We start from the raw sequence: 22,075 nt of genomic DNA on the forward strand, positions 1-22,075 counted from the left end.
TGGCTGCTGCTAACACCACTGTTACTATTACTTACATTTCCCTGCAGTGTTGTTGGGAAAGGTGAATGGAAGAATGCTCACCAGGACAGGCCACAGAATTCGTGGAGCCCACACTATATGAAAATGTACGAGATCAGGAAGAATTTCTAGAAATTTAAAAAATTTTTCTTAATTTCTTAAACTTCATTTCCATGTGAAATAATATAACATTTAAAATTTTGTAATTAAAAATTTAAATTTATTGTGTTGGCCTGACCTGTGGTGGCGCAGTGGATAAAGCGGGTCAACCTGGAAATGCTGAGGTCGCCGGTTCGAAACCCTGGGCTTGCCTGGTCAAGGCACATATGGGAGTTGATGCTTCCAGTTCCTCCCCCTTCTCTCTCTCTGTCTCTCTGTCCTCCCTCTCCCTCTCTGTCTCCCTCTCTCCCTCTCTCTCCTCTCTAAAAAAAAAAAAAGAATAAATAAAATAAAAATTAAAAATAAATTTATTGTGTTAACATGGATTCAGGTGTCCCACTCAATATAACACCCTCACCCCAGACAACATACTCCCCATTACATCCTCTTTGTCCCCCTTCCCCTGACTCTCTCCCCCTCTCCTCTGGGATTTGCGGTCCTGCTATTTGTATCTACGTGTTATGTATATATAAGAATTTCTAGAATTTCTAAGATTTTTATTTATTCATTTTTAGAGAGAGGAGAGAGAGAAAGAGAGGAGGAGAAGGGGAGAAGGGGGTAGGAGCAGGAAGCATCAACTCCCATATGTGCCTTGACCCGGCAAGTCTAGGGTTTAGAACCGGAGACCTCAGTCTTCCAGGTGGCACTTTATTCTCTGCGGCATCACAGGTCAGGCCAGGAAGAATTCCAAGCCTGGGGCAGGAGACCAGTAAACCAGCTCCGGACCCTCGTGCAACCGCGCAGCTGGCCCTGGTGCTTGAAGTATTGATACAAGTGTTTGCAAACAGTAAGCGCTATGTAAATGCTCCTTCTCCGTTTGCACACAGTAAGCACTACGTAAATGCTCTTTCACCTTTGCGTTAACATGTTTTCACACCTTGCACGCGCCAGCGCTGTTAACATTGCCCACTCGCTGTCACTTGGTCCCCACCCCACGACATAAGGACAAAGTCTGTGGTTGCTCTTGGGGTGGAATTCTCCGTGAGGACGAACCTCCAACCCCGCTGTCCGCCAGTCGCTCTGGCAAATGTCGGTCGCTCAGCTGAGCGTCGGCCTGGCCAGATGGGAGCCCCGAAGAGGAGACACCCTCAGGGGGACTGGGGTCGCCCTCCCCCCCCCCCCCCCCCCCCCCCCCCCCCCCCCCCCCCCCCGGCTACGACCCAGAGGCAGAAGGTGGTCGGGCCACCCTGCTGGTTAGCAGCACCGCGGGCCCAGGGGTCACAGATGAGCCGCCAGCGTCCGGGCCTCGCCGCCGCCCGGCGTGTTTACCGGTTGCCACGGGAGACGCGCCGGGCCGCTCGCGACGCCGCAGCCTCGCGCTCCGCGGACGCGGTCCGGGCCGAGCGCGCCCCGGGGCTCCAGCCGGCATGAGCCGCCCGAGGCGCCGGGACCCGACCAGCGCCGCCGCGCCGCCGGCGCCCGAGGTACGGTCCTGGCCCGCTGGTGCGCGCGGGGGTGGCGGGCCGCCTCCCTAACGCCGGAGCCCGGCCTGGGGGCCCGGGTGCGCGAACTAATGGGATGCGTGGGAGGTCGGAGTTCGCGAGTCCTCGCCTGGAAATTCACCGGTATTGCCAGCGGCTGGTTCATCTCGGAAGTTAGGGGCCGGGCCTGAGTTTGTGGAGAGCGTCTGAATTTTAGGCTGCACCCCTTTGCTTCTCCGACCATGTATTTCAGCAGTGTGTCCGTCTCCTATGGACCCCTCCTGCCTTTGCCCACCACCTTTAGTAGCAAGTAATCCTTTCACTAGTTAGCTAAGACATGCTTTAGAGCAGTTCCTTTAAAATCTGAGGGGGCATAGGGTTAATGCCAGTACCGAGCAAAGTCTGGCGTTTTTTGTTGTTGCTAAGCACCCGACATGTTAATTCAGCTGTCGTTGGATTCATTTACTCATTTACTCCTGGGAGGTACTTAGGAGACGTTTTGGGCACCAGTTATATTACCACTCACGCTCACACTTCTGGCTGGCTCAGCCTAGGTTGCTATCCCCTTCTGGTCCTGGTGTTAGGACCCCAGCAAGCAGAGTGTGAGGCGGTTGCTAGAGACGTGGGAACTGTGTTCAGCTTAATATCTATCCTGAGAGATGTCCTCAGCCTAGCTACACTGACCACAGAAGTCCCTGGGGACACTCTCGTGTTCAAAACATGAGGTGGGTTCTCCACGGTGCTACAGGACTTCTAATATTCAGCCTCTTTGATTATTGCCTTACTGATATCTTACCCAATAGTGCTTTACATCTGACCTATATTCAGATTTCTCTGATTTTTGGCGTGTTTGTGGAAAATTAGTACTGTCTTGTACAAATACTAATAATATGTCTTTCATTTGACATTTTTGCATATTTTATCCCAATATGGTTTCCTCTGTGAATTAAGAATGTAAGTCCCCGCCCCAAAGAATGTTAACCCATACATACATATGTAGTATTTTTTATTATTTATATTTGTTTGGTGAACCAATGAAAGTAAATCACTAACATCATGACCTTTTATCCCTAAATATTTTGGAGCAGTGGTCCCCAACCCCCGGGCCACGGACCGGTACCGGTCCATGGGGCATTTGGTACCGGTCCACAGAGAAAGAATAAATAACTTACATTATTTCCGTTTTATTTATATTTAAGTCTGAACGATGTTTTATTTATTTATTTTATTTTATTTTTCTGTGTAGTTTAATAATTTTATTTTTTAATGGGACGACATCAATAAATCAGGATACATATATTCAAAGATAACATGTCCAGGTTATCTTGTCGTTCAATTATGTTGCATACCCGTCACCCAAAGTCAGATTGTCCTCTGTCACCTTCTATCTAGTTTTCTTTGTGCCCCTCCCCCTCCCCCTTTCCCTCTCCCTTTCCCCCCTCCCTCCATAACCACCACACTCTTATCAATGTCTCTTAGTTTCACTTTTATGTCCCACCTACGTATGAAATAATGCAGTTCCTGGTTATTTTCTGATTTACTTATTTCACTTCGTATCATGTTATCAAGATCCCACCATTTTGCTGTAAATGTTCCGATGTCATCATTTCTTATGGCTGAGTAGTATTCCATAGTGTATATGCACACATACACGATGTTTTATTTTTAAAAAATGACTAGATTTCCTCTGTTACATCCGTCTAAGACTCACTCTTGACGCTTGTCTCGGTCACGTGATACATTTATCTGTCCCACCCTAAAGCCCGGTCCGTGAAAATATTTTCTGACATTAAACCGGTCCATGGCCCAAAAAAGGTTCCTGGCTCCTGTTCTAGAGTGTATCTCTTAAGAACAAGGGCATTTGGCCTTGGGAGGTCGGCTCAGTGGTAGTACATCTGCCTGGCGTGTGGATGTCTGGGTTTGATTCCCTGTTAGGGCACATAGAAGAAGTGACCATCTGCTTCTCCACCCCTACCCTTCCCCCTTCTCTCTTTCTTTCTCTCTCTCTCCCTCTCCTACATCTATGGCTTGATTGATTTTAGCGTGTTGGCCCTGGGCACTGAGGAGGGCTCCCTGGACCCTCCACCTCAGAAGCTCAAAAGAAAAAGGACATTCTCTAACCAAAATATAACGATCAAATTCAGGACGTTAAACATTATTGCAATAATGTTATCTAATGTACACTATCAGCTAAAATTTTGCCAGTTGTCCCAATCATGGCATTCACCGCAATTATTTTTCATTTTAGGAACACACAGTGTCTTTAGTTGTGTCTCTAGTCTCTGTAAATCCAGAGCATGCTGTCCCTTAGCCTTTCTATGTCTTAGATGATACTGATAGTTTTTACAGAATCTGGGTCACTTGTGGAATAGGTTTATCTGACTGTTTTCTATGATTAGATTTTTTGGTGGAATACTAGGTGATGTGTCTCAGTGCATCCCACCAGGAGTTACATGATGTCAATTTTTCCAACTATTGGTGATGTTTCTGTGGAAAAATAAGTTTTAGCAATCAATAAGTGATCATATAAGGGCCTAATATCCAAAATATACAAAGAACTCATAAAACTCAACAACAAACAAACAAACAATCCAATAAAAAAATGGGAAGAGGATATGAATAGACACTTCTCCCAGGAAGAAATACAAATGGCCAACAGATATATGAAAAGATGCTCATCTTCTTTAGCTATTAGAGAAATGCAAATCAAAATGGCAATGAGATACCACCTCACACCTGTTCGATTAGCTGTTATTAGCAAGACAGGTAATAGCAAATGTTGGAGAGGCTGTGGAGAAAAAGGAACCCTCATCCACTGTTGGTGGGAATGTAAAGTAGTACAACCATTATGGAAGAAAGTATGGTGGTTCCTCAAAAAACTGAAAATAGAACTACCTTATGACCCAGCAATCCCTCTACTGGGTATATATCCCAAAAACTCAGAAACATTGACACGTAAAGACACATGCAGCCCCATGTTTATTGCAGCATTGTTCACAGTGGCCAGGACATGGAAACAACCAAAAAGCCCATCAATAGATGACTGGATAAAGAAGATGTGGCACATATACACTATGGAATACTACTCAGCCATAAGAAATGATGACATCGGAACATTTACAGCAAAATGGTGGGATCTTGATAACATGATACGAAGTGAAATCAGTAAATCAGAAAAAACCAGGAACTGTATTATTCCATACGTAGGTGGGACATAATAGTGAAACTAAGAGACATTGATAAGAGTGTGGTGGTTACGGGGGGGGGGAGTGGGGAATGGGAGAGGGAAAGGGGGTGGGGAGGGGCACAAAGAAAACAAGATAGAAGGTGACAGAGGACAATCTGACTTTGGGTGGTGGGTATGCAACATAATTGAACGACAAGATAACCTGGACTTGTTATCTTTGAATATATGTATCCTGATTTATTGATATCACCCCATTAAAAAAATAAAATTATTAAAAAAAAAGCGATCATATAGAGTAATCTTATTGATTCATATTGAGATATATTTTAAGGGAAATTTTACTGCTTATATAAAGGAAAATATCTACCACACCTAAGATTTTAATTGACCTCAAAGACCTATATTTTATTGAGAATAAAAGTAGAAACAGAAAGACTAGCAATTTATTCCAATTAATTTTTCAGTTTACAAAGTACTTCATCTGAGACAGTCTTGTAAGTCAGGTAGGCAAGACAGGAATTTCCCACTAAGTAAGTGATGAAATGCCTCACTTAAATAGCTAATGATGGGATGGGGACTAAATATCTTCCTCTGAGAGCTGAGTCCTTTTCCTACCGCACCATGATGCATTGAAGAACAGATGAAATTGCACAACAGGGATAGCCTTTGACTATATCAGCAGAGCTTTCCTAGGCTAGAACATGTGTTGCACAGTACTAAGGGCAAAATCATGTGAACTAGAGTGTAACTGCTCAAGCATGCAGGACAGAAACATGCTTGGGGAAATTTATAAATGCAGCCTTCAGTGGACTGTCTGACTTTGCCATGCAGTAAGATACAGAAGCTGGAAAGAGTAACCAAAGCATATAAAGTAATACCAGTCAGCCAAAAGCTGTAGCAGTCATTTGGTAAAAAGTGCCTGGCTTGGGTCTCAGAAGCTATGTCTGGACTTGGCTGGTGGCTCAGTGGATAGAACATTGGCAGATGTATGGATATTGGGGGTTCAATTTCCAGTCATGACACATAGGAGAAGCAATCATCTGCTTCTCTCCCTCCCTTTCCCCCTTCTCTCCCTCTTCTACTGCAGCCAGTGGCTTGATTGGTTCAGCGTGGCCCCAGGTGCTGAGGATAGCTTGGTTAGTCCAAGTGCATCAGCTTTAGGCATTAAAAATAGCTCGGTACTCAAGCATTGGCCCCAGATGGGGTTGCTGGGTGGATTCTGATCAGGGCATATGTGGGAGTCTGCCTCACTGCCTCACTATCTCCTTCTCTCACCTAAGGAAAAAAAAAAAAGACTTTGCTATGTCTGTATTTTTACATATCTACATTCCTGTAAGACCTGAACTAACCACAGTTATGGCTCCAACGCATACCATTGCTGGGAATTTGAGCAAGTTTATTTCCTCTCTGTAAAAGCCTGGTTACTTAGAATAACTGCTGGAGTTCTTAAGAGAAGCAAATGTAAATAGCAACACAGTCTGTCAACAGCTACATTTCCTCAAAGCAAAGGACTTAGATATAATTATGAAGGAAGTAAAGTTAGTTTTCCCTTTCTTTCCCCACCATTTCAACTTTTTAAGAAATTATGATAAATATACCATTTACCATCTTAACCATATTTAAGTGGCATTCAGTACATTTACATTGTTGTGTAACCATCACTGCCATTCATCTCGCGAACTCTTTCATCTTGCAGAACTGAAACGCTGCACCCACTAAACCAGGGGTCGGAACCTATGGCTCGTGAGCCAGATGTGGCTCTTTTGATGGCTGCATCTGGCTCGCAGACAAATCTTTAATAACAAAAATAATAATGTTAAAAATATAAAACATTCTCATGTATTACAATCCATTCATTTCCTACCGCTCATGTTCATGGTTGCGGGTGGCTGGATGAAGCCAATCACAGCTGTCCTCCAGAACAACACCAAATTTTTATTGGATAATGCGTAAAGTACACGGGTCGTTGTGAGGTCAGGAAGTAAACTTCCCTCCTTTTAATCAAGTAGTAAGCTAGCTAATTGCAGAAACCCTTTTGATGAAGAAGATGGCTAAAAGAAAAAAGATGAGGATTATCGTACTTTTCAGCAGGAATGGACAGAGGAATTCGCCTTTGTGGAGAGAGCAGGTTCTGCGGTGTGTCTAATATGCAATGATAAAATTGCATCGATGAAATGGTCAAATATAAAGTAGCATTTCGATACACGCCATACTACATTTACATTGAAGTATCCAGTGGGGGACAGCAGGAAGAAAGCATGTCAAGAGCTACTGTGCAGAGTACAAGCTAGTCAGCAGTAATTTCGTGTTTGAACCCAACAAGGTGACTGGATTTCAGCTAGCTTTGCTGGTGCTTTAGCAATTGTGAGAAACGGAAAGCCATTCACAGATGGGGAGTATGCCAAGACATTCATGCTTGATGTTGCCAATGAACTTTCTGATGACTTTTTGGATAAAGACAAGATAAATGAATAAAAGACATGCCTCTGCTGGCAAGAACTGTTCACAATCGTACCATCATGATGGCAAATCAAATTGAGGCAACACAAGTGAAGGACATAAATTCAGCACCATTCTTTTCTCTCGCTTTGGATGAGTCAACAGATGTAAGCCATTTATCCCAGTTCAGCGTGATTGCAAGGTATGCTGTCAGTGACACACTACGTGAGGAAAGTCTTGCTGTTTTGCCTATGAAAGAGACAACAAGAGGGGAGGATTTATTCAAGTCTTTCACTGAGTTCACTAAAGAAAAAAATCTACCAATGGATACACTTATTTCAGTGTGTACTGATGGTGCTCCGTGCATGGTGGGGAAAAACAGAGGATTTGTAGCACTTCTTCATGAACATGAAAAGAGACCCATCCTAAGTTTTCACTGCATCCTACATCAGGAGGCGCTTTGTGCTCAGATGTGTGGTGGGCAGCTTGGTGAGGTGATGTTGCTGGTCATTCGAGTGGTCAACTTTATAGTTGCCCGAGCTTTAAATGATCGCCAGTTTAAAACACTGCTGAATGAAGTTGGGAATAATTATCCTGGCCTGCTTCTGCACAGCAATGTGTGTTGGTTGTCAAGAGGGAACGTACTCAGCCGTTTCGCGCTTGTCTGAGCGAAATCCAGACTTTTCTTTTCTTTTTTTTTTTTAGAAGCTGGAAATGGGGAGAGACAGTCAGACAGACTCCCGTATGCGCCCGACCGGGATCCACCCGGCACGCCCACCAGGGGCGATGCTCTGCCCACCAGGGGGCGATGCTCTGCCCCTCTGGGGTGTCGCTCTATTGTGACCAGAGCCACTCTAGCGCCTGGGGCAGAGGCCAAGGAGCCATCCCCAGCACCCGGGCCATCTTTGCTCCAATGGAGCCTTGGCTGCAGGAGGGGAAGAGAGAGACAGAGAGGAAGGAGGGGGGGGTGGAGAAGCAAATGGGCGCTTCACCTATGTGCCCTGGCCGGGAATTGAACCCGGGTCCCCTGCACGCCAAGCCGACGCTCTACCGCTGAGCCAACCGGCCAGGGCCAGACTTTTCTTGAAATGAAAAATGTCGAGCATCCTGAGTTAGCTAACACTGAGTGGCTCCTGAAGTTCTACTATTTCGTGGCCATGACTGAACATCTGAACCAGCTCAATGTGAAAATGCAAGGCATTGGAAATACAGTCTTATCCCTTCAACAAGCAGTGTTTGCATTTGAAAACAAGCTGGAACTCTTCATCAGGGACATTGAAACAGGTCGTTTACTACACTTTGAAAAACTGGGAGAGTTTAAAGATGCATGCACAGCAAGTGACCCCGCTCAACATCTTGATCTCCAGCAGCTAGCAGGCTTCACATCTAATCTCCTGCAGTCATTCAAAGCGCGCTTTGGAGATTTCCATGAGCGCACTCGTCTTTTTAAGTTCATCACCCATCCACATGAGTGTGCAGTGGACAGCGCCGACCTGAGTTACATCCTGGTGTCTCCGTCAGAGATTTTGAGCTATAAGCTGCTGACCTGAAGGCCTCAGACATGTGGGTGAATAAGTTCAAGTCACTGAATGAAGATTTGGAAAGACTTGCACGACAGCAAGCAGAGTTGGCGAGCAAACACAAGTGGGGAGAAATGAAAAAACTTCAACCCGCGGACCAGCTGATTGTCAAAACTTGGAATGCACTTCCCATCACATACCACACACTGCAGAGTGTGAGTATTGCTGTACTGACAATGTTTGGCTCTACGTATACATGTGAGCAGTCTTTCTCACATCTAAAGAACGTTAAGACCAACCTACGATCACGTTTAATGGATGAAGTCTCAACGCCTGCATGAAGCTTAACCTCACCACATATCAATCAGACTACAAAGCCATCAGCAAAACCATGCAGCACCAGAAGTCGCATTAATGGTAAGAAGTACTTTATTCATCATTGTTCAGCAACAGCATAACAATGTTATTAAAAAGAATTCAGAGACTTATTGTACTTTAAAAGTGTTGGTCTTACATAAAATGCACACATTTATTTGTATTTAGTGTTAAACATATTGTATGGCTCTCACAGAATTACATTTTAAAATATGTGGTGTTCATGGCTCTCTCAGCCAAAAAGGTTCCCGACCCTGCTCTAAATGATTACTCCCTGCCCCCCTCTCTCCCTAGGCCCTGGCTCCACTCTTCCACTTTCTGTCTCTGAATTGGACATTAGGCAGAATCATACAATATTAATTTTTATGATTGGCTTATTTCACTTGTCCTCAAGGTTTTTTTGAATGGTATTTTGTGGTTGCATGCAACATGCTTTGTTTATCTATTCCTCTGTCCATGCACACTTGAGTGTTTCCACTTTTGGCTATTGTGAATAATGCTACTCTGATCATGAGTGTGTAAGTATCTCTTCAAGACACTGCTTTCAATAATTGTGAGTCTCTACCCAATTGGAACGCCCAGATCTTATGGTAATTCTAGTTTTAATTTTTTGAACAATTGCCATACTTTCTTCCCTAGTGGCTGCACTATTTTACATTCATATCAGCAATGTGCAAAGGTTCCAACTTCTCCACATCCTTGCTCACTCATGTATTTTTTCTTTCCCTCCCCTCCCCTCTCCACCCCAACCCCCTTCCTCCCTCCCTCCCTCCCTCCCTTCCTTCCTTCCTTCCTTCCTTCCTTCCTTCCTTCCTTCCTTCCTTCCTTTTTTCCTGTTTTTTTTTATAGTAGTAATTCTAATGGTTGTGAGGTGATATTATTTTCACTTTTTTTTTTTTTTTTTTTTTTTTTTTTTTTTTTTTTAGAGAGGAGAGAGACAGAGAGAGAAGGGGGGAGGAGCTGGAAGCATCAACTCCCATATGTGCCTTGACCAGGCAAGCCCAGGGTTTCGAACCGGCGACCTCAGCATTTCCAGGTCGACGCTTTATCCACTGCGCCACCACAGGTCAGGCCTATTTTCACTTTTTAAAGAACCATTTCCTCCCTCTTATGGTTTGTTCCTTCTTTTCTTTTCCTTTTAATCAAACTCAAGTTTAAGAAAAAAATCTACTCTAATCATGTCTTTCATGAATTTAAGTCAGAAAGCTTCCTATTCTAGTTATAAAGAAAACACCCACATCCCCTCAAAAAGGCAAGAAAGGAGAGAAAGAGAAACAAAAGCAGGAAAAAACAAGATGATGATGGAAAGAAATACAAATAAATGGACTAAATTCTTAGTTAACTTACAAAAGTTGTCAGATAGAATTTTTTAAAACTTATGTATGTGCTATTTACGAAAGTCATATAAATTATATGGAAAAGTTGAAAGCAAAAGTGTGTAAAAAAAATTTACTTGGGAAATAATGACCAAAAGAAATCTGATTAGTTACAGTAGTATTATATAAAATATTTTAAGGCAAAAAGCATTAGTACAGATAAAGAAAGTCATTATAATGACACAAATTACATTTCTATTTCACAATAAGAAAAATTTTTATTTATAAGGAAGTTGTAACAATTCTAAATGTGTATGAAGGGAAAAAATAGCCCCAAAAGATATAAAATAAAAACTGGCAGAAGCAAACATCCATAAGGAGATAAAGACAAATTCACAACAAGAGTAAAACATTTTTAAACAAACTTTGGTTAGTGTCTGATAAACAGATAAAAATTTGTCAAGGAAGACATTAAAAGAGCTGAAAATACAGACTTGGTTAAGCCATTGTGAAGAAGAAGAAAAGTGCATGAAATATTTGGAATATGGCTGTAAAAGTTAACAAGATGATATTTCCCTTTGCCCAAGGAGATAAATACCTTTAGACCAGTGGTCCCCAACCTTTTTTGGGCCATGGACCGGTTTAATGTCAGAAAATATTTTCACAGACCGGCCTTTAAGGTGGGACGGATAAATGCACAATATAAAATTATGCGACCAGCGTAAAAACGGTGGTATTTTTAAATATAATTGTCGAACTTACGAGACAAGCATCAAGAGTGAGTCTTAGACGGATGTAACAGAGGGAATCTGGTCATTTTTAAAAAATAAAACATTGTTCAGACTTCAATATAAATAAAACAGAAATAATGTAAGTTATTTATTCTTTCTCTGCAGACTGGTACCAAATGGCCCATGGAGTTGAGACCACTGCTTTAGACTATAAAATAATCAGCTGGATAGAATCCTAGAAACTGTATACTATTGGTCAGGATTGAACTAGAAAAGTAATGAGATGGTTTCTCCTTGTTTTAACTAAAAAAGGGCTTTATACTGTCCAAAATGAATGATGACTATCCAATCCTGAGACAGCATTAGACAAACCCACCTTGAAGAATTTTCTAGAAATAACTGCAAAAATGTCAAGGTTATGATTGGAAGAGACATTTAAGTGCAGTGTGGGCATCTGGATTGGCTCCTGGACCAGAAAGAGGACACGAATGGGAAAACTGGTGAAACTTGAATAACGTCTGTCATTTAGTTCATAGTATTGCGAGTTTTTTTTTTTTTTTTTTTAAATGGGGTTTTTTTCTGTATTTTTCTGAAGCCGGAAACAGGGAGAGACAGACAGACTCCCGCATGCGCCCAACCGGGATCCACCCGGCACGCCCACCAGGGGGCGACGCTCTGCCCACCAGGGGGCGATGATCTGCCCCTCCGGGGCGTCGCTCCGTTGCGACCAGAACCACTCCAGCGCCTGGGGCAGAGGCCGAGGAGCCATCCCCAGCGCCTGGGCCATCTTTGCTCCAGTGGAGCCTCGGCTGCGGGAGGGGAAGAGAGAGACAGAGAGGAAGGAGAGGGGGAGGGGTGGAGAAGCAGATGGGCGCTTCTCCTGTGTGCCCTGGCCGGGAATCGAACCCGGGACTTCTGCACGCCAGGCCGATGCTCTACCACTGAGCCAACCGGCCAGGGCGTATTGCGAGTTTTTAAAACTTATGAGTTTTAAATGTGAGTTTCCTGGTTTTAATAAATGTAGCTCAGTCATACAAGTTATTAACATTAGGGGAAGCTGGGTAAAGAGTATACAGAAACTTTTAATTTTATAACTTTTCTCTGTCTAAATTTGTTTCAAATAAGTTATTTTGAATAAAAATTATTTCAAATACAGTTATTTCTAAAAAAACCAAATAACCAGCTAATTTATTTGCACACTCAATCTTATTTAACTGCAACACTTAGTTTCTCTTGGTATCTAATTATTCCTGGACCACCAGGCTTTAGACTGTGGCACGGGAGAAAGCATTCAAAGAACAGGTAGAAGAAAAGAACTTTTGAACATCAACCAGAAAGCAGGTTTTCCTTTGTGTATTTTAAAAAGATTGGTTGTGATTTACTTAATGTTACTAAGTATAATGTGTAGTCTATCTGAAACAATACTGAGTGCTACTTAGTTTGTACTTGAATTAAGTTGACTGATTTAAAGATACTTTTTGTGTTCAAGGACAACTTAAAAATTTTAATTGAAAAAGGGAGTAACATTTGCTGCCCCAGGAATTATTCATCAATGTTCTTTTCCCAAGGTATTTTTTTCTTTTCTTTTCTTTGTTTCATTTCCAATTTTTTTTCCTTTGAAATTGTTGCTTTGATCTAAGGCAGAGAAGTTCAAAGGCATTGCTGAGGTTGACCAGTTGCACTATTCTCTTTCTCTTCTCTAACTGTTGATTATGGTTTCTACATTTACATGTTTAATGTTAAATATTGTTTATTAAAAATAAGTATTTGAATTATATTTCTAAGTAACTGAAATAACTCCCTTTTCACTGACTGAGTTGACCTCTTGAATCTTCCCCATCAGCTTTGTACGGAAAAGTAGTTTTGAGCATATTCTTGTTGTCACTGTTTAATCTCAGTATCTGTGCAAAGGGGAACAGTTTTAGATCTGTTTGTAATTATCACAGTTTCCTAAGTCTCTTCTGCTTCACAGTAAAGGAAGTAGATAGTAGTAGAGAATACTACCACAAAGGAAGTCTGTTTATTGTTTATTAATCAATTACAGTTTATACGCAATAGCATATGAATTTCAGGTGTACAACATAGTGATTAGACACACATAATTTACACCGTGATCATCCCAATAAGTCTAGTATCCATTTGACACCATACATAATTGTTACAATATTGTTGACTATATTCCATATGCTGTACTTTACATCCCCATGACTATTTTTATAAATGGCATTTTATGCTTTTTAACAAAAGGAAGTCTTTATGTTGAAATCCCTTGAATGTTTGGACTAAGTAAAAGTGAGAACTTGGGAGGAAATCTTAACCAGAAATATTCTACTTAGTGAGTCAGATATTGTTATAGTCACCCACTTGGCAAACATTCATTGAGTCTTAGGGACTCTGTTAGGCACCAGAGATGTGGAAATTCCTTTCTCCAGGAACAATGAGGGTCTGTTCTAAAGCAGGCACTATTTAGATAGGGTTCCATTATCATGAGAGTTATATTCTTGTGGGGGAAATAGCTAACAAAAAAGCAAAGCAGTAGATAAACAAGGTAATTTTATGGTAAGAAAGAGTAGTAAATGCTTTGAAAAGAAAATAAATCAGGACAACAGGATTGAGATCGAGTAGGGTGAAGAGTAGGCTCTATTTTGGATGGCGGGGGGAACGAAGGCTCCCCAAAGACACGGCGTCTGTGCTGAGTTGGGGGTGATGGCGGGAGGGGGTGTTCTCACAAAACACGGGCAACTAGAGGCGCACGTGGAACGAGGCGGGAACGAGGGAGACGTGTGAGGAGAGTATAGTTTGTAGAATGACCCTCACTTTGGGTGTGTCTAATGTTTCCTAATCATGAGATTCAATTTTTTTGGCACTTGTGGTAATTGTATATGAGAGATGTGTTCTTACTGTAAATTATATCAGGAGGCTTATGTCAGTTTACATCATTATTAATGTGATGAAAGACAAAGAAAGGCTGAAAACCAGATTTAAGTTGATTACAGATACCTGACCACCATATTCATGCATTCATAGTTGCTCTACGGAACATTCTTGAGATAATTGGTGAATAACATGGTCTTCTTTAACAGTTGCATGCAAAAGAACATTCTTGTTCTTCAGGGATACACGATGAAGCGTTTAGGGCTTCAGGGCCACGATGTCTGCAGATTACTAACGATTCAGCAGTCGTAATTACACATGGAGAAATTAATAAGTCAAATGTGGCAAATATTCCCACAGTTAATGACTGTAAGTGAAGCATATATGTGAGTTTATTGGATTATTCTTGTAGCTTTTCCCTAAGGTTGAAATAAAACAACAAAAAAAATTATGTGCCTGTCACAAATGGGGTTTCAAAATAGCAGGCACTGTCTTTAACTATTGAGCTTATGGTTAAATTAATAAAAATGGTCATGAAGAAAAGTTTTTAAAAAAATTTATATTTTGTGACAGAGACAGAAAGACAGAGAGAGGGACAGGTAGGGACAGACAGACAGGAAGGGAGAGAGATGAGAAGCATCAATTCTTCATTGCAACACTTTAGTTGTTTATTGATTGCTTTCTCATATGTGCCTTGACCAGGGGGCTACTGCAGACCGAGTAACCCCTTGCTCAAGCCAGTGACCTCGGGGTTTCGAACCTGGGTCCTTTGCGTCCCAGTCCGACAGTCTATCCACTGAGCTGCCACCTGGTTGGGCAAAAAATAGTCATAAAGAAAAGTTAAAAAAAAAAGGAGAAGAGAAGCTTGGCAGGAGTGAAGGTATGGTTGCTCTCTTATCAGGATGTGGAGGGGAAGACAGGCAAACACAATGGCACAAGTTGCACTAGTGGACCAAGGGGAGTGGGGGGGAGGGGAGCTTGGCTGAGCTCACTGGATGCTGGTGGTGGAGGGGTGATGCTGACTTTGAGCACCAGCGGGACATGCTGGTGATGTTAAGTGACAGCTGGAATTGAGACTCTCAAGTGAATGAGGCAGATTTGCAAGCCATCCGAGACTGGAAGCGGTGGAAATCTCAAGGGGGCATGAGGTAGGTCAGTGAGGGTGTCTCTAGTGATGAGGAGAGGGGGTTGGGGACTGAAGGGCAGAGAAGGCCAAGCTGAGGAGCGGGTGAGGGAGGAGGAGCTGCAGGCGGCCCTGAGAAGGGAAGGCCGCACAACCGAGTGTGAGGAGAGAGGCTCCGGTTCGCGGTGGTATGGGCTGTGAGTAAGGAGAGGCCGAGCGAGTGTGTTCCACGTGGCAAATGCCAAAGGGAAGTCGAGCCAGGCAAGGAGTAAGAAGTGTTTGTTGGACTTGGGGGTTAGGGCAGTCTTCTCCCAGGAAGTGAGAGTTGAGCTGGGCTTTGGCAGGTGAGGAGGAGTTAGGTAGGCAGGGGACCGGGGCTGGCTGTGTTGGTATGGTTTCCCTTCCTTCTCTGAGGAGCAGGTGCTGGAGGTTGAGCTCCCCTCAGGCCTACTGAACACATCACTCACTCCTTGCCATTCGTCCTACTCCCAGGAGCTGAGCCGCCCGTAGGACTCCTCTAAGAGGTGCCCGTCTCCGTGGCTGCATCCTGGGAAGCAAGGGAACTAGCTGGAGATTTACTGTTCCCCCGCCTCCCACACTCGGCTCAGGTCTGAGGTCCCAAGAGGGTGGGCAGTGCTCGAAGCACTGTTGTGTCTCCCTCCAGTTCTCCTTTCCCTGAGCATTGGAGCCGCAGTTACCCTGGATTTAGAGAATTGGCAATTAGAATATTAGGGAACACAAAACCAGTGACTGTAGATTTAACAGCCAGAGTGGCTGTTAAATATGTCTTTTTGATAGTAATAAACTAAGTATTTTAAGGCCATTTCTGGTCTATGATTTAAAAACTGTGCCATTTGGGTAAAGAAGAATGCTTACACTCCTGTTCATGAAAGTACATGAGCAGGCTGGCATTACACTTAAAAGCCAACTTAAAATATTTAGTTTTACTCAAGTTTATTTACATCACTAGATTTTTTTTTTCAAGACACCAAGTGATATAGTTTTTTGTTTCATGTCATTTTGATGTTGAGACTATTCCTTCCCTAGTCTGGCAGCAATGTTTGCATGACGATTTTTGTTACCGTGTGTATAACCTGGTAGCAACCGCAAGGTCATATATATACTCTTGAAATACAGGGTGTGATGGTGAGTTTTGTGTGTCACTTGGTTTGGCTTAATTGTTTGTTCACATACCAATCTAGATGTCACTGGGAAGGTGTTTTTAGGTGATACTGAGATTTAGATGGGCAGGTTTGAATAAAGCAGGTTATCCTCCATGGTGTGGGTGGGCTTCATGCGGTCAGTTGAAGGTCTTAGGAGAGAGGGGAGTAAGGCCCACGAGGAAGAGGAAATTCTGCCTCCTGACCACCCCTGGACTCCGGCTACGACCTCAGCTCTCCCCTGGGTCTTGAGCCTGCCAGCTGCCAGCTTACCCTGCAGATGCCAGACTTCTCTCCCCCCACGGTCATGTAAGCCAGTTCCTTAAAATAAATCTCTCTCTCTCCACACACACACACACACACACACACACACACACACACACTCATACTCACACATTTATTGGTTCTGTTTCTCTGGAGAGCCCTGACTAGCACACAGAGTAATTCACTCCGAGTCCTCCCATGCTTGAGGAGTTTGTTAGAACAGATAGGTTTGTCATTCACCAGCAAGGACAGCGGTGGTGAGGCCTGCGGGCACTCCACACGCAAGCGCAGAGGCTGGTAACCCACAGAGAGAACTGGGGAGAGTCTGTCAGAAATCCTGCCTGCTTTTCCACCATACTTTAAGGGGCCCAGGAGAGTGCTTTAATTTCTTAGAACCAACTGAGCTAACTGGCCAGGGCTTTAATTTCTTATAGAAGAGGGGAAAAAAAAGAATTTTTAAGTTGAAGAAAATATTTAAATACATAGTATTTTGATACATTAATTTATACCAATGCAGCCAGAAAGTGAAATTTTAATATCTTTATGGAAGAAAGGGCACATGAAGGCCAAAGTAGGTAGGGCCCACAGAAGTTATCATGCGGCTCGTAGAGAGTGAGGCTGTGTGGAAACACTGCATAGAAAGTGTGGAAAAGTAACAGAAGAGTTCATGGTAAGAGCGAGGAAATAGAAGCATTTTTTTTCAGTGTTACTGAGACATACATCACTGCATATGGTATACAGCATAATGACTCGACTTGTATTGTGAATTATCACAATAAGTTTACTCGACATTACTTATCTCACTGATACAAACAAAACGAACAAAATGTGTTTTTCCTTGCGATGATGACTTTTATGATTTTGAAATATATAATATAGCAGTGTTACCTCTAGTCAGTATGTTGTACATTTCATCCCCAATACTTATCCTATAACTGGAAGTTTTTACCTCTTGACTACCTTTATCCAGCCCCCTTCCCCACCTCTGGTAACCAGGCATCTAATCTCTTTTTTTTTATGAGTTTATTTATTTTTTAGATTACACATAAGTGTAACATCATTTAGTATTTTTCTGCCTCTGTTTGATTTCACCTAGCATAATTCCCTCAAGGTCCATCCATGTTATTGCAAATAACAGGATTTTCTTCTTTTTATGGCTAAATAGTATTCCACTATGTAGATCTCACAACTTATTTATTTCCTCATCCTTTGATGGACTTAGGTTGTTTCTGTGTCTTGGGCTGTTGTATGTAATGCTTCAGAAATGCAACTCATGACAACAGCCAGACTTACAGACGGCAATAGCAAAGGTCCTAAAATAATTCAATTTAGGGAGAAATGATTGTTTTAATATTTAACCAGATATATCTGGGACAATAACATAGTGAATAAAAAACATGGGGGTCAGACAGGCTTTGGCTTATATTCTGGCTGTGTCATTTCATTCATTCCATAGATATTTACCAATACCCAGTCACCGGGGACACAATGGTGAACAAAACAGGAATTTCCCTGCCTCTAGGGACATCATAGTCTAGTGGGGAGGGGGCATAGCTATTAGGTATGAATAATCATACAATGAAAAAATAGTAACAGGAACTATATGAAAGGTAGGTGTGGGTGATTGGAGACCAAATAACACGAGCACCTAACTTAGATAGAGGGTTTGGGAAGGCCAGTTTCAGGACTGAAAACAGGCCACCTGGTGGCTGTGAGCCAGAGTAACAGAGGTTGGAGTTGAGGTAGGAGAGGAGGGAGGGACGGGTAGGAGAGGAGGGGAGGTGGGCGGGGGAGGTGACGTGATGAGGGGGGGAGAGGGAGGTGACGGGGGGGGGGGGTAACGGGGAGGGGAGGGGACATTGAGGGGGGAGGGGAAGTGACAGGGGGAGGGGAGAGGAGGAGAGCCAAAAAACACAGCTGTGAGATTTGATCAAATTGCTTATCCTCTTTGAAATAGAATTTTCTTTTTATGCAACGTGGACAGTAGTAATAGCTTCAGTGGATGTTCTCAGGATTAAGTGACATTGTAGTTGAATCATGCTTAATACAGACCAAACATATTAAGTATTTACCACCTACAGCTGCTATAAATAATAATTCCTTTATGGAGTTTACATTCTGGTGAGGTGAGGTGATACATTCATCTCAAGAGAGGAAATAGGCAAAGAGAGGCTGATAGTTGTTTAAAGAGCCTCAAAGGACAATTCCACATTTATGCTAATTTTAGAGACAAATTATTTATTGCAGTCACAACTGAAGGAAGAGGCAAAACAAAACCTCTTAATGTTTTCTGATTAGCAAGCAAACTTAAGTGACATATATCAATGAGGTTATAGAATAAAGATACTGAAATTACAGAGTGTGAATCAATGTAATTTTTCATAACATACATCTAGCCTATAAAACAATGAAATTGAGATTAGCTATTAGACAAGGGATGACAAAGACAGGAAGCTTCTGAAGACAGAATGAGTTAAAGAAACAATTGCAAACTTATTAGCCAAGATATTTTCCTAACAAGATACAGAATAATTACAAATATAGTAGATGGATAGGAAGGGAGCTTTACAAGGATGAAGGTTTATAATTTTGGTTCCTTTAAGGTAAATATTTGATAGATGTTTTAATTTCTTTTTTGAGATTTTATTTATTGACTTGAGAAAGAAAGAGAAGGGGAGGGGAGCAGGAAGCATCAACTTGTAGTTGCTTCTCATATGTGCTTTGACGGGGCAAGCCCCGGGTTTTGAACCGGCGACCTCAGCATTCCAGGTCGCTGCCCTGTCCACTGCCACCACAGGTCAGGCTTGGTAGATATTTTAAACTTTCATTCTTATCTAATAAGATGTGGATGAATAATTTAGGGTCTTATCTCACCCATGTATCTCTCTCCTCCACCTTCTTCTAAAGCTCATATCTATGTTCTAGGTTGATTGCTAGCCAGCGCTAATTTAAAAAATATGCATTATTTTCTATTTTTATAAAAGGTGAGTGAAACTCACCTGTATTTGTTCCAACAGACCTTCATTTAGCAATAGTTAGGTGTTTTTATCTTTGATATGCTAACATTAAAGATGTGACCAGAGGGAAGAAGCCTTTCCATTCTGTTCACTCATCTACCCATCCATCCATCCATCCATCCGTCCACCCACCCACCCACCCACCCACCCACCCATACATACATTCAGTATTCCACAAACACTGGATGGCTATCCAGTCAGCAGACACTGATAGGGTGTTAATCCTGTGTAGGAAATGCACTTGGTGCTAGGGATACAAATATCATTGATTCTAGGTTGTGCCCTCACACCCACAACCTTGTAGCTGGATCGTTCATTAATGTCCAGCATGTATTTCATGAGTGCCTCCTGTGTACCAGTAAAAGCAGACACAGGGCCTGTCCGCATGGAGCTTACAGCATAAAATGTAGTGTGGAATGTAAGGGCTGTGCTTTCTAGAGCAGGCTGGTGGCTACAGGGGGTATGCAAAATGATTAATGAGAGGTCCAGGAAGAAAATATTTGAATTTTCATTTATCTTAACCTCATCTTACTAAATTCATATTTTTGTGTATATTTGGTAATGTGCCTTAATGTAAAGTAGTACATGTATATAATTTATACACAGATAATATTCACGTTTATTCTATACTCTGTGTGAATAAACATTGTGTGAACAAAAACGTTTGCAGGCCCTGGCCTGTGGTGCAGTGGATAGAGAGTTGTCCTGGAGAGCAGGAGTCCCGAGTTCGATCCCCAGGGTCGCCTACTTGATCCCAAGGGTGCCAGCTCGACCCTGAAGTGACCAGTTTGAGCCAAGTCAGGGTACATATGAGAATTAATCAGTCAATCATTGGGCTCAGTAGAAGGTGGAACAACGAACTGATGCTTCTCTGTTTCTCCCTTCCTTTCTCTCTCAAAAAACAAACAAGAACAAAAACACACTCACTACTTGTGGGTCCTTGGCCAAGCCTTTGCTCCTCATCCATTATAAGGATTGAGTGCAATAACATTGGTAAACTGCTTATATTGTGTCTGTTTATATCAAGTCCTCAAAAAATGATGACTAAGATTACTATTGTTATTATTCATGTGATAAATATTAAAATTAAAGCATTTTCAAAATTATGTAGAAAATATTGGGGCCTGACTGGTGTTGGTGCAGTGGATAGAGTATCAACCTGGGACACTGAGGACCCAGGTTTGAAACTCCGAGGTCACCTGTTTGAGCACGGGCTCACCAGTTTGAGCACAGGGTCGCCAGCTTGAGCGTGGGATCATCGACATGACCCCATGGTCACTGGCTTAAAGCCTGAGGTCTCTGGCTTGAGCAAGGTGTCAGCTGGAGCCCCACCCCCACCCCGGTCAAGGCACATATAAGAATCAATGAGCAACTAAAAAACAATGTGCCGCAACTATGAGTTGATGCTTCTCATATCTCTCCCTTCCTGTTTGTCTGTCTGTCTGTTTGTTTCTCTTTCTCTCACTAAAAGAAAAAACAGAGAGAATGAAAATATTGGGGAGGGACTGATGAAGCAATGACCTTAATATCATAAAGCCATTACAATAAATTATTGGTGGAAATTTAAATTGGTGCTACTTTATGTGTAACATGTACCAAGATCCTCAAACATTGATTCACTTGAACCCAGTTGTTAACCTTCCAGAAATTGATCCTAAAAGAACATTTGGGAGTTCCAGCAGATTTATAATAGTGACAAATAAGAAAAGGACAAAATATCCAAAAGTAGGAGAATAGTCAGATTAATTTACAGCTTTATATGGAATATTATGCGTCTCAACATTTTAAGGACTACTGGGAACAGACTAATAGTGAAGAGGCTAGGATACAAAGTTATAGTGTGATCCCAATTGTGTTTTTTATAAAAGCATGCTATTGCATCAGCCTACATTTGTTTTTGGATGAAGTTTTGGCAGGGCCATTTTCAATGTTGAAATGCTTTCAAATTATTAAAGCAGCTTAGAATGCACGCCATTTGAGAGCTTGGTAAATTGGTTAGACATGTGCGGTCTCTACACTCACCTAACAGGGCATATTTCATGGTCTCAGCAGGAAGGTGGATCTCGATGATGAGGAGTGCAGGCTTCCTACCCGGACAAGAAGTCCCAGAAATGTGTTTCTGATATTAACTTAGTTAATGTTGTCAAGTGATATTCAGAAGATTGGCCAGTGAATATGCATGAATTTATTCTGTGCTCTACTTCAAAATTATCCTAGAAAAGCCAGAACTCCAGAGACATGTCTACTTGGCTGCCATAGTTTTGACCTTGCCACAAAGGGTGTTTACTGACCAGTGGCTTAGCATTACCCATTGGCTTATTTCTCGGGTTTTGAAATATCGTCCTGGTTTGCTGTACTGAATAGGTGTGCTGTTACTGAGACCCTTGTTTGCTTTACCTTGTGGATTGTGTATGTGACTCATGTTGGTCTGCTTGGAAAGTCATAGACTGTGGCCCATTCTAGCAAGGGCA

At 42.4% G+C, this 22,075-nt stretch overlaps 1 protein-coding gene across 1 annotated transcript in view; it reads left to right on the forward strand.

The window, feature by feature from the left end:
- Nucleotides 1-1,508: 1,508 nt before the first annotated feature.
- Nucleotides 1,509-22,075, forward strand: part of CCDC170 (coiled-coil domain containing 170) — a 106,605-nt gene continuing 86,038 nt past the window's right edge. The window contains exon 1 of the mRNA XM_066247888.1: nt 1,509-1,601. Coding sequence (XP_066103985.1) covers nt 1,545-1,601 — 57 coding nt within the window. The 5' untranslated portion in view covers nt 1,509-1,544. The remainder of the gene's footprint in view (nt 1,602-22,075) is intronic.

The sequence above is a fragment of the Saccopteryx bilineata genome, chromosome 12 (assembly GCF_036850765.1).
Source record: "Saccopteryx bilineata isolate mSacBil1 chromosome 12, mSacBil1_pri_phased_curated, whole genome shotgun sequence".
In the NCBI taxonomy this organism is placed as follows: Eukaryota; Metazoa; Chordata; class Mammalia; order Chiroptera; family Emballonuridae; genus Saccopteryx; species Saccopteryx bilineata.